Source organism: Eptesicus fuscus, chromosome 8 (assembly GCF_027574615.1).
Source record: "Eptesicus fuscus isolate TK198812 chromosome 8, DD_ASM_mEF_20220401, whole genome shotgun sequence".
NCBI classification, from domain to species: domain Eukaryota; kingdom Metazoa; phylum Chordata; class Mammalia; order Chiroptera; family Vespertilionidae; genus Eptesicus; species Eptesicus fuscus.
Genome location: NC_072480.1, coordinates 21,934,681 through 21,947,654, shown reverse-complemented (window position 1 = coordinate 21,947,654; position 12,974 = coordinate 21,934,681). Strand labels below are relative to the sequence as shown.

At 42.9% G+C, this 12,974-nt stretch overlaps 1 protein-coding gene across 4 annotated transcripts in view; it reads left to right on the top strand.

The window, feature by feature from the left end:
- The first annotated feature begins 5,977 nt into the window (after nt 1-5,977).
- Nucleotides 5,978-12,974, top strand: part of NAA16 (N-alpha-acetyltransferase 16, NatA auxiliary subunit) — a 117,781-nt gene continuing 110,784 nt past the window's right edge. For all 4 annotated transcript variants that reach the window (XM_054719830.1, XM_054719829.1, XM_054719828.1 and 1 more), the window contains exons 1-2: nt 5,978-6,261; nt 12,079-12,163. In XM_054719830.1, coding sequence (XP_054575805.1) covers nt 6,208-6,261; nt 12,079-12,163 — 139 coding nt within the window. In that variant the 5' untranslated portion in view covers nt 5,978-6,207. The remainder of the gene's footprint in view (nt 6,262-12,078; nt 12,164-12,974) is intronic.

Below are 12,974 nucleotides of genomic sequence, written 5' to 3'. Positions count from 1 at the left end.
GTTGCCCGCTATGTTCCGCACCACCCCCTGGTAGTCAGTGTACGTCATAGTGAACAATCGAACTCCTGTTCTCCCGGTCGAACTCCCAAGGGTACACTTTGCACATTAGCCTTTTATATATATATAGATTTTTGACTGGGGGGTTGTTGCCCATAACCCCTATATTGTTCAAGGATCAACTGTACAACATAATCTCAATTACATTTTCTAATTTTATCTACAATACATGGTATACATGTAAAAAGAGTACAGAATATTTTGAAAAAAGAAAACTAAAATATAAATATATCAAAATGTTAAGATAATTTCTAGTTGTGGGATTACTGATACCTTTTGCTTGCTTTCTATTTTTTCTACTTTTTAGTGTTTTCCAAGTCTTCTATACTTATAGTATGTATTACTTTTACAATCAAGAAAGGTTACTTTAAAAAAGTACAAGTTAAAAAGAAAAAAAAATCACAAGTTAGGTGAAATTGGCTGTGTACAATAATTACCTGTTCTCCTCCCCTCTAGCAGAGATAATTAAGAGCTAACAAAAGCACACAATCGTTTTATTGAGTATGACAGGGTTCTAAGAAGAACACTTTACCCCTAAAATCCTGTGGTTCAAAGTTGAAATAAAGGTCAAAATGTATCAAAATCAACCTTTATTGCCACTGGTGTTCCTACTGCTAGGAGGTGCATTCATATATTAGCTCTATTGATCATTATAAGTCTACTAATTTATATATCATTATCACCTAGAAAATAAAATATTAAAAATTTGCAGGGTTCTACTCATGAACTTGAACAAACTGAATCACATTCAAAAAGGGACTGTGGATGAATACATATATGCCCAGCTAACCACAAAAGTTACAGTCTTCCAGCAGAAGTTTCTGTGTGTCCCAAACACTTCAGAGATGTGTTCATTTGAAAACGGACACAATAAAAGGATGGTAAACATTTGTTATAACACTTCTGGCTAAAATTTCCATCCTAGGGAGAGTAGAATAATTCTCAAGGTCATGAGCCTCAATGTTAAGGGGGCAAAAACCCAAGACGGTTATTCTCTAGGATTATACCTGAGAACAGCAAGTTTTCTCCACCACCGACCACAGTTAACGGAATTACTGGTCCTCTGGAACAGTTCTCAGGGTCGGTTCATCAGGCCTGACAAAATCCCGGGCGCGAGCAGCACGCGTAAGCCATACTGTGAAACTCGGTATATGGAGTGATCCCATAAGAAGGGAACATGGAAAATAAACTGGAGAAAGAAAAAAAAAACACAACTTTTTAAGACCATGAAAGAGAAAGGGATTGTGAGTACTTAAAATAAAGACGACGACAGCTTTCCTTACTGAGGTCGGAACCTTCTCTAAGCCGGTACCTTTCAGCCGGAAAGGCACGGAATCACTTTCACTTCCTGGGTCACTGCTTCCGGGTTAATCATTGATTCCTGTCTTCACCTTCATGTTGACACTATTCCGTAGTGATTGGGCTTTCGTTAAAACAATGAGGTGAAAGAGGAAACAGAAGAGAAACATGAAAGCAAGTAAGATTAAAAAAAGTTACAAAGCGAGAAAAATTCCCTTGAGGCGACCACAGGGCGCACTTATCCCGAGCAGAAGCCCAGGGCGAGGTTGTGATGTGAGGGTGCCGGCCGGGGTGTGGGGCCGGGGCGCGGGGCCGGGCGCGAGGCGGTGGGCCGGGCACGTAGATTGTACTACAATTCCCAGTAGCACCCACCCAGTAATTCTGGGAGTTGTAGTTTATCTCCGGACAGGCGCGCCCCCGCTGCCCAAAGATGGAGCTTTGGTTTTCAGGTTAAGGGAAACCGGGGAGTGAATTCCCTACAGTTTTGATTAAGAGATGATTTACAATATATTTAATGTAAAGTTACAAGAATTTCCTTATGTATGGAGCTACTAAAGTAGTGATTCCTTAATTTCTTTTATATGAGGACCCCATTTTCATCATTCAAAAATTTAGGGGATTCTGCTTGTTAATAGCTGTACTTTCTACTTTCGTTGCCTAAGAAAAGACCTAATGACTAAATATGAGGGTATAAATGTGTATTTTTAAAAACCATACGGGATCCAAAAGAGAGACTATAGATATCTACAAATTAGTGACTTTATAGATGTTTCATGCACATATAAAATTTAGGGCTCAACTTAGGTTAATAGCTCCTAAATCACCGATTAAAGAATTTAAGAATTCTTGCCGTACCCTGTTTGGCTCAGTGGATAGAGCATCCACCTGCGGTCTGAAGGGTCCCAGGTTCGATTCCGGTCAAGGGCACATGCCCCGGGTTGTGGGCTCGATCCCCAGTGGGGTCGTGCAGGAGGCAGCCAATCAATGACTCTCTCTCATCATTGATATTTCTATCTCTCTCTCCCTCTTCCTTCTTCTCTGAAATCAATAAAAGTATGTTTTAGCCCTAGCCGGTTTGGCTCAGTGGATAGAGCGTTGGCCTGGGGACCGAAGGGTCCCGGGTTCGATTCCGGTCAAGGGCATATGCCAGGGTTGTGGGCTCGATCCCCAGTAGGGGGCATGCAGGAGGCAGCCAATCAATGAGTCCCTCTCATCATTGATGTTTCTATCTCTCTCTCTCTCCCTTTCTCTCTGAAATAAAAAAAAAAATATATAAATATATATATATTTAAAAGTATATTTTAAAGAATTAAAAAATCCACATAATAAACAATTCCAGGGAAATGCAAGCATGTTGCCTTACTTTAAATATTCCAGTGAGATACATCCATTAGCAACCACATTTACAATATTTCTTCTTGAAAAGCATATTACCAACTTCACAGGATATTTTCTTAGGTTATGACCATACATATAAGAAGAATTAGCCATACATGTAAACACATATCCAACTTTCATTATCTACTTCAAGGTATCTTCTTCTGTTTACATGGTTTAAACCTACTAATTCATTCATCCTTACAATAACCTTAGAATACCCATTGTGCAAGGGAGAAAACTAAGACACAGAGAGCTTAAGTAACTTGTCCAAGGTAAAAACAAAACAAAACACCAACAACTAGTAAGTGATATAGCAGGGATTCAGTCAAGGCAATCAATGTGTCTTAAGGACCTGTGGCATCTTAAGACATCCCACAATGTGAAGTTTAGAAACAGCTTGGGATTTCAATTAGGTATATTTTACTATAGAAAAAAAATGAAATCAGGAATTATTTAGCAATTTAATACAAAATTCAAGCTCTCGCTAAAGTAGAAAAGAATTAGCAAAACAAAGATTATTTTCCTTATAGTCTTATTATTTCCCCTGAAACAAGCAGAATACAAAGAATGAAAAGGCAGAATTTCTTTTGTATTTACACTGGTTCTCAAGTTTTTCTTAGCTTGAAAAAAAAAAAGAAAAGAAAAGAAATGCGCCACCTGCTGGCATTATTGAAACTAGAGCACTCATAATATTCTGTCAAAGACACTTAAAGAGGCCTTGAAAGGTCAACCTACTATCTTTCTTTTACCTTTTAAAAAAATATATATTTTATTGATTTTTTACAGAGAGGAAGAGAGAGGGATAGAGAGAAACATCGATGAGAGAGAAACATCGATCAGCTGCCTCTTGCACACCACACCCCCTACTGGGGATGTGCCCGCAACCAAGGTACATGCCCTTGACCCGAATCGAACCTGGGACCCTTGGGTCCGCAGGCTGACGCTCTATCCACTGAGCCAAACCGGTTTCGGCTACAATGCTTTTTATTTTTTATTTTTACTATGGGCTTAGAAATGATTAAGCATTATATTCACATAACCCTGCTGTAAAAGATTACAATAATGTTATTATAACCCCATTTTCTGTTGAAAGGTGGAAATAAGATTGGCTCCAGACTAAACAGGAAGTCAGTAATAAAATTATAGCCACTGGCTAACCCAGGCTTTCTGACTGCATGCATTACATCTTTTATGTGGTCTAAGGTTCAGGCTGACAACTACCAGCAACACTACTGTCATTCTCTTCAGTTACTCACTTCCCCCTTGACCCCTATCCTAGGTATGCATGCATTGTATGTCAGCGTGTGTGAAAGACAGATGAGGAAAATATTAAATATGGGTATTTATAACTACCTATTTCTTGGTATTTGGGATTTCAGGTTTCCTTTGTACTGCTGGGAAGCCTGTGGGAAGGGGAAGAAGTTGGCAGTGGGTGGGAAGCTGCAGAGAGCAGATGAAGAACCAGCATAGGCTGCCTGATTTAGGGGTGGAGAGAGCCATGGTGAAATCTGGCAGCTGCCACAGGTTATTCATTTGTAATAAGTTAGACTGGACAAGGCCCAAAGGAAACTTTCATAAAAGATAAACATTACTTGTCTCCAAATATTTACAGTTTAGCATTATGTCTCCCCCCCTTTTACTTTCTTTTTTCAGTTTGTCATTTTGATAACTTGAGGAGAGGCAAAGTGGCTCGAGCTGGCTGAAGTACATTCCAGAAAAGTCCATATTGCATGAGAATCAAGGGATGGCCTGACTGGAGCACTGGAGCTTCAACTTGTCCCACAAATTAACCCTTTACTCCTGAAGCTATAGATAAATTGGGAGCCAATGAATTTTCCTGAATATTGCTAGAATGAGCAAACAGTGGGTAGAGACTATGGAGTGTCTGGGTATGAGAGTGCTGTGAGCAGGCACTTTTCTGCCCCTGCTCAGCTGTCTAGACTACGACTAGTTCAGGTGCAAATGAGCCAAGTCTTCCATGAAGCCCTCCTTCCTCACTTCTTTAACAGCTTGGGGAACCTAGTTTCTGACTCTCTGGACCTCCCCCTTTTAAGTAACAGTCCCTTTCCTATTTTAAAAGATTCCCATGATACTTTCTCCCATCTCAAACCCAGGCTAGAGGGGGGAAAAATCAAATAAGCTGCAATCCATCTCAGATTATAGCCCATTAAATGCCATTATGCATCAATTACCCTGTAGTCTTACAAACATGCACAAATTAATATCCAGAACATGTATAAATAAGTTTATGTGCCTAATGTTTACATATTCCTTAATATTAAACCTAAGTAGTATGTATGGCTATTTTTTTTAAAGTTATCTCACCATTATCTGAATTTTTAAAAAATTATATTTGTATTGATTTCAGAGAGGAAGGGAGAGGGAGAGAGATAGAAACATCAATGATGAGAATCATTGATTGGCCCGGCAACCCGGGCATGTGCCCTTGACCAGAATAGAATGAACCTAGGACCCTTCAGTTTGCAGGCTGATGCTCTATCCACTGAGCCACACCAGCTAGGGCTATATGGCTATTGTCAACGATGCATATCTGTATCTTTCTAGGCTCACATACGTTCTATCACTATTCTATATTTTTCTGCTTTGATTTTGTTTTGGGATATACTATCTTTCATGTAGAGTAGAAAGTGTTCCAGAGTTGGAAGATCCTGGGTTTGAATTTTGTTTCTCTCATTATTATGTCTTGTATAAAGGGGAACCATCTGAGAAGAAAAAGAAGGTAGACTTGGAGAATCAGTGGCCCCATAAAACCACCATAATTCTCACTGACAATGTTAGGTGTTCTAAACTGCTGGGAATAGCTTTTTTGGGGGAGGGGGTTACTTTTTGTCTGAGACATTTCAAAGGGCTTTCACATCAGCTCACGTCAATGCCTGCCCAACGACCTCACTACGTTGTGAACACGTCGTTGGTCTGCACGAGTTCATCCATCTATTTTGGGTTCGAGCCCTGTTTTACTAGTAAATTCCTGAGCGGAGAGAAATCCCAAGTCTGACTCTGATATAACTGACATAATCTTGGGCCACGAGACTAAACAATCAGCACAATACAGACGACTTACCAGGAGCTACGGTGCAGGAGCCTCCCTACCCTCGCCTCCCCACCCGCTAAGTGACCGCCGAGCAACTCCCCACCCCCAACACCGTCCCCCCGTCTCCCAGGTCCCCGCAGCCCCCGCGCATGCGCACACCGCCCGCTGAAGGGGGCGGGCCCTGGCTGCCATCTTACTGCGCGCGGGAGAAGCCAGCTCGCCCCTCACCAGGGCCGGAGCTGGGGCCGTCTCGCTCCGGCCGTCTTCCTTTTCCATTGCCAGCCCTGCCGCGGCTGCCCAGCCCCAGCTCTAGGCCAATGAACTGACCCGTCATCCGCACCGGCTCTCGGCAGCGGCTCGTCCCCGTGTCCACCCAACGGAACGGAGCGCCCAGCCGCCCGGCCGCCCCGCCCGCCGCGATGCCGAACGTGCAGCTGCCGCCGAAGGAGAGCAACCTCTTCAAACGCATCCTGGTGGGTGGCGGGAGGCCGCGCCTTCGCGCCCTGGGCAGCCCCGATCCGGCGCGGCGAGCGGTCCGGCGGCGGCGCCGCCTGCGAGGCCGCCTGGGTCCGCGCTCTGGTCTTTGTTTGCCTCGGAGCCCGCCAGACCTGGCTCCCCGCCTCCGCGGCTCCGCCGGGCCCCCGCCGGCGCCCTCCCTCGGCACCGACTCCCCGGGCCCCGGCGCCGCGTACGGGAACTGGGCCGGGCCGCGGCGGCGGGGAGCGGCGCCCGTGCCCACCTCGGCGGAGCCCCGCGGGCGGACTCGCGACCGGTTCCCTCTGTCCTCCCGGTTGATTTCTTTTGCCAGCCTCGCCCCCGGAGGTCTTCATCCCCTGCTTTGTGCTCGTTAAAGCCGGTTCCTCCCTAAGCCGGAGCGACCCTGTGGTAGGGTGGGGCTCGGGTCCCGAGCTACGGGGAAATTGGGGAGCGGCGCGAGGCCAGGCTTCCCGCTGGCGGAGGCTGTGCCCGTTTTGGAAGTCCTTAAGGCCTCGAGGGGGTGCAAAGCTGGCGCGGACTGCGTGTCTAAAGCTTAAAATCGCACATGACTCTGCTTTTAACTTGCACGGGCTCCCCCTCGAGAAAGTGTTAAAAGCTTGGTGGACTGGCTGGTTTTGCACCTGAGGGGATCATATACTTTGTTTCTGAGCAGAAACCTGAATAATGGCCCCGCAGTGTGGCCCGCTGGCCGCCGAGAAGGGGGCTCCCTGCGCCCCGGTGCCTCCCCGGTTTTCCCGGTTCCCGTTCTTCCACAGCGGACAGGCAGCGAGCGTGCCTTTGCCGTTGGGGACCGCAGGTTTTAAACCAATATTGTAAAGAGATAGCTGTTTTTTTTCTAGTTTGCCTTTTCATCTGAACATGAGCGTTTAGATTTTAATAGCGAATTTATTACTTAGAGCTTGTGTTATGTGACTATTAGCTATCGCTTACCTTTGCTATAAATACTAAATTGAGAATGTTTTCAGTATTACCAATGGCAGATCTCCAATTCATGGTAGCTGTTCTGTTCTAGCTAATAGGAACTTCACATTTAATCCTTACTTTTCGTTTTTCTCGTAGACTTATATTTTTCACAGCATGGAATTGGAGAAGCGAACTTTTTTTGCCCCTTCAGGAGGATTTTTGGTCTAGGGAATCTGAAATACGTTAATGAAAAATCATCTATGTCTTTTTAGTAAGATTTCAGGACATTTGGCATTTTACCTAAAAGATGACAGAACACTTACTTTTTCTCTATATATGGGTACTTGTAGTTCTAATCATGTTATCAGTAGAATAATGAAAAACAACTCCGTGATTTATTATACTCTATTTACAAAAAGTTAAAGCTGCTGCTGAGTTAATTTTATCCCCAAATAAACTGGGAAATGCTAAACATTTTCTTAATCTGGGTATGTAATGTTTATTTTAAGCTTACATGAATTTAGGAGGGTGCTGCAAAGGTGAATGCTTTAATCATCTCACATTTGCAATAAATGTGGGTAAAATTTTGCTGCAACAAATTCCATGGCAAATTGGAGTCTCTATAATAAAATCATTTTTAAGTTTGATTGGTGGACCAAAGTGCTTTGTTACCAACAGTAAATTTATATTAATTATCAGTGTACATAAACACTCATACAAATTCATCAGCCAGCTTGTCACATGGTCTGTGTGGCTTATACCTGTCTATTTTATTCCTTCCCAAACTGGCTCTTAGCATTACATTTCGTTGAATTTTTGAGCTCTACTCCATGCCCTCTTTTACAGATGAGACAGTCAAACTCAGGAATAGTAAATGACTAAGTGTCTAAGGCAGTGATGGCGAACCTATGACACGCGTGTCAGCACTGACACGCGGCCGCTGAGGCGGCCGCATGCCGAGGATGAAACATTTGCGAAATAATTTTTTTCCTCAAAGTGACACACTACCGGAGTTATGCTCAGTTTTTTGGCGAATTTTGACACACCAAGCTCCAAAGGTTGCCCATCACTGGTCTAAGGTTTTCTTGTTAGTATCATAGTCAAAACAAGAATCTACCTTTTCTAGTAAATACTAGAGGCCCGGTGCATGAAAATTCATGCACTGGAGGGGGTCTCTCAGCCCAGCCTGCCCCTTCTCACAGTCTGGGAGCATTCAGGGGTGGGAGGCAACTCCCCCATCACACTTCTGCTGTGCCACTGTTGACAGCGCAAGCCTTGGCCGGCCTGGGTTACCTGAGCCTCGGTGGCCCTGGGCAGCTGGGCAGCCGCCATCGACAGCTTGTCTGTGCCTCGGGCCGGCCCTGGGGGGCTGGGGGGTGAGGGGACTGGGGGACTCCGGAGGCAGGTGCGCGGAGCGGCCGGACCCGCCTGGGGGTGGGCCCGGCCATGCTGCGCGCCTGCTGCCCCGGCACGGCTGAGGGGACTAGGCGCCACCATCTTGTGGCTGTGGGCACTGCTATCTTTGAGGGCATGGGAATCAGCATATTCCCTCCTTACTGGCTGTGGGTGCCGCCATCTTTGTGAGGGCATGGCAGTCAATTAGCATATTCCCTCTTTATTAGATAGGATAGGATATATTCCTTACTGAACTTAAGACTTTTCTTTAACTTGAATACTTGGGTATTGGAGATAGACTAACTCGGTTTGAATTTAGCTCTGACTAGCTGTGAAAACTGTTACTGTGTGCCTCAGTGCCCAGCTGGTATGGCTCCGGGGATTGAGCATCATCCCATGGACCAAGAGGTCCTGGGTTTGATTCCCCATCAGGGCACATGCCCCAGTGTGGGCTTGATTCCCAGTAAGGGGCATGCAAGAGGCAGCCAATCAATAATTCTTTCATTGATGTTTCTAACTCTCTCTCCCTCTCCCTTCCTCTCTCTGAAATTAATGAAATACATAAATAAATAAATAAATAAATAAATAGAGATAACATGCATCTCAGAGGCTTTCCTGGCATTTTAATAAAGATTAAATGAGAACAGTGCCTGGCACATAGTAAATGTTTCAGTAACTATTATTATTACTGTTATTATTACTTTCGAGATCACTTGGTCAGACAGAAAAAAACCCGTATTTTTCTTCTTTTCCTCTTCCCCAGTAGTTTCTTCTGTTCCTTTTTTTCTTCTTGTCATATGTCAGGTAAACTATAATCAAACTCAGATTATTATTTTTTATTTATTTTGTTAAATGAAGTATTTCTACCATTGTGGTTTTAAAAAATTTATTTTATTTTATTTTATATTTTTATTGACTTTACAGAGAGGAAGGGAGAGGTATAGAGAGTTAGAAACATTGATGAGAGAGAAACATCGATCAGCTGCCTCCTGCATGCCCCCTATTGGGGATTGATCCCGAAACCAAGGTACATGCCCTTGACCGGAATCAAACCCGGGACCCTTCAGTCCATGGGCTGATGCTCTATCCACAGAGCTATACCAGTTAGGGCAGATTATTTATTTTTATTTTTACTTTAAAATATTTTTGGAATAGGTAATATATTCCCATGGTTCAAAATTCAGGTTTCTGTTCTATCCTTGTCTCCCAAACATTAAGTTTTCTTCCCCAGAGGCAATCAGGAAGCCTCCATATAAACATTTTTTTCCTGTAAACACTTTTCTAATTCTCCCCTGCACATCCCACTCCTGCAGCAAGGATTAATCATTTCCTCCTCCTTTGCTGGTACCCTGTTTTTTTGATTGATTGATTGTTTTGTTTTTTAACTTAGTAGGCTGTATTCATTGAGTAGTACTTATTGGTGTAGAACCTGAGGATGCAAGAGTGTTTAAAATAGGCAAGAGCTGCCCTGGTTGGTGTGCTCAGTGGTTAGAGTGTCGGCCCTCACACCAAAGGGTCGTGGGTTTGATTCCCAGTCAGGGTACATAAGGGAGGCAATCAATAATTAATATTTCTCTCATCAGTGTTTCTATTTCTCTCTTCCCTCCTCCTCTCTTTCTCAAATCAATAAAAGCATGTTTTAAAATAAGCAAGATTCCTGTTCTCAAGGAGCTTATAGTATGGTGGGGAAGATACTAAATAAGTAATCACATAAATAGGAATGTCAGGAAATGATAGTGCTGTGTAGAAAATAGAGTAATATATAGAGAAAAATGTTTGTGTCGGGGGACGGGGGCGGCGAGTAAGAAAGCTGTCAGTATTAAACAGAGTGGTCAGGAAGGTGATGTGTGACACTCAGACCATAAGGAATTAGCCACGGGAAGACCTGAGGAAGAACATTTCAGGTAGAAGGAACACAAGTGCAGAGGCCCTACCATGGGGATAAGTACTAGGAAGAACACTGTAACAACGTAAGTGAGAACGTAAGTGAAAGGAGATGAGGTGTTCTCACGATCAGTGGTTGTGGAGGACAGTCACTGATTACTTAGCCTGGTGGGTGGCATCCTATCTAATAAAAGCCTAGTATGCTAAGTGTCCGACTGTTTACCGTTCAACCAGTTGCTGTGATGTGCACTGATCACCATGGGGCAGACGCTCCAACTGGTAGGTTAGCTTGCTTCTGGGGTCCAGCCAATTGGGACTGGGCGAGTTGGGCCAGACATGCCCTGGAGCCCTCCCGTGGTCCCTCCACGGCCCCGATCCTGCACTGGTGAGGTCCCTCAGCCTGGCCTGCACCCTCTTGCAATCCGGGACCCCTTGGGGGATGTCAGAGAGCCGTTTTCGCACCGGTGCACAAAGGCCCCAGCTGGCAGCCACAGCCACTAGGGACCATACCTGTGCACAAATTCGTGCACTGGGCCTCTAGTTTAGAAATAAAGAGGTTGCTTGCACTTACATTAGACTAGTAATGGAAAGACCATGATCTTTGAAGTCACACCAGAGTTTGCAACTAAGCTGAATCACTTATAAACACATTTTAAGAACATTTTCCAGATCTGTAAGGTGGAGGTAATGACACCTACCTTAAGGAATTAATATGAGTTATAGCAAGTTCTGTAGAGACACAAAATAGGGTTGCTCAAAAAATAGTATTTTGTGTGTGTATTTCTTGGTTCCATTTTTTAAAAATATATTTTTATTGATTTCAGAGAGGAAGGGAGAGGGACAGCGAGATAGAAACATCAATGATGAGAAAGAATCATTGACCTGCTGCCTCCTGCATGCCCCACGCTGGGGATGGAGCCTGAAACCCGGGCATGTACCCTGACTGAGAATCGAACTGTGACCTCCTGGTTCATAGGTCAAGGCTCCACCACTGAACCACAATGGCTGGGCTCTTGGTTCCATTCTTGAAATAGCAAAGGCTTTTTTTTTTCTTTTTCTTTTAAAATATATTTTATTGATTTTTTACAGAGAGGAAGAGAGAGGAATAGAGAGTTAGAAACATCGATGAGAGAGAATCATCGATCAACTGCCTCCTGCACACCCCCCACCGGGGATGTGCCCGCAACCAAGGTATATGCCCTTGACCGGAATCGAACCTGGGACCCTTGAGTCCGCAGGCCGATGCTCTATCCACTGAGCCAAACCGGTTTCGGCAGCAAAGGCTTTTAATGCAGTTTCTAGTATTTCTCTGTGTCATTATCATATATGTTTTTGCTTTTGGATTTTGAATTTTAAAAAGCTGTAGCAGTGTTGATTGACAATTAAATTCCCTGTTTATTAAGTGTATTTTTTTCTTCTGTAAAAGTGAAAATGCTCGACACTAAAACAGTTTGATAACAGAAACATATTTCATGTTATAAGTGATATAAATTGACATAAAATCTTTCCATCACATATGTTTTAAACCTCACTTTAGATCTTGAATTATATAAAAGTTGCTCCATATATATTCATTTTATAAAATAATTTTTGTTCATATTTCTTTACAGAAATGTTATGAACAGAAGCAATATAAAAATGGCCTCAAGTTTTGCAAGATGATTCTTTCGAATCCAAAATTTGCTGAACATGGAGGTATTGTCTTACTTGTGAGAGATTGCTTTGGGGAAATCTACTTCTAAAATCAGACAGATAGGCTTCTTAACAGTGAAAGAATACTTTCCAGATTCCATGGCCTAGTAGCTCTATAATGTATAAATATTAAGCATTTTTAGTTATATCAGTCTTATTCTAGGTTACTTTACTTCATGTTTCAGTCCATGTACATATACAGTCTTTACTGAGAGGTTGTTGGTTGATCAATTTGGGAACAGTTGGAGTATATACCAATATTTTTATAGATGTGATTTCATCTCTTACTTTGACTAGAACTTAAGTTTATTCTTTGATTTCCTATGTATAAAATTAGGACAATATTTGCAATACAGAAGTAGTATGAAGATACAGTCAAATGCATTTTATTCTTTGGTAGATCGTTTTATATATCTGCTGGCCTTTATATATAAATTTGACACTACTGATTTATCATTAGATTGTTTATCTTGAGTTGTTTTTCTAGCACTGGTATAAATAAGTTTGCATTTGCTTGTCTCATCCTTTTTCACTGGTCACCAGTATTTAAGAGGATAGATGAGGTTAGATACACAAATTATGATCCTGTAGCAAAGCAAAGCTAACTAAGGTCTCTGAATATTAGACTTCGGTAATTCTTGAGATATCGGCTGACCCGTCTCAGCTTTCTAATGTTGAAAACATTCTTTGAAGGAAATGGAAAGAAGTCATTCATTTCATAGAATTTTAGAAATTTAAACTTGTTTTCAAGCTTTGTCACTATGGAACCATTATCTAAGTGGAAGCTTGTAGGGAAGTTCTTTATGTATAAACA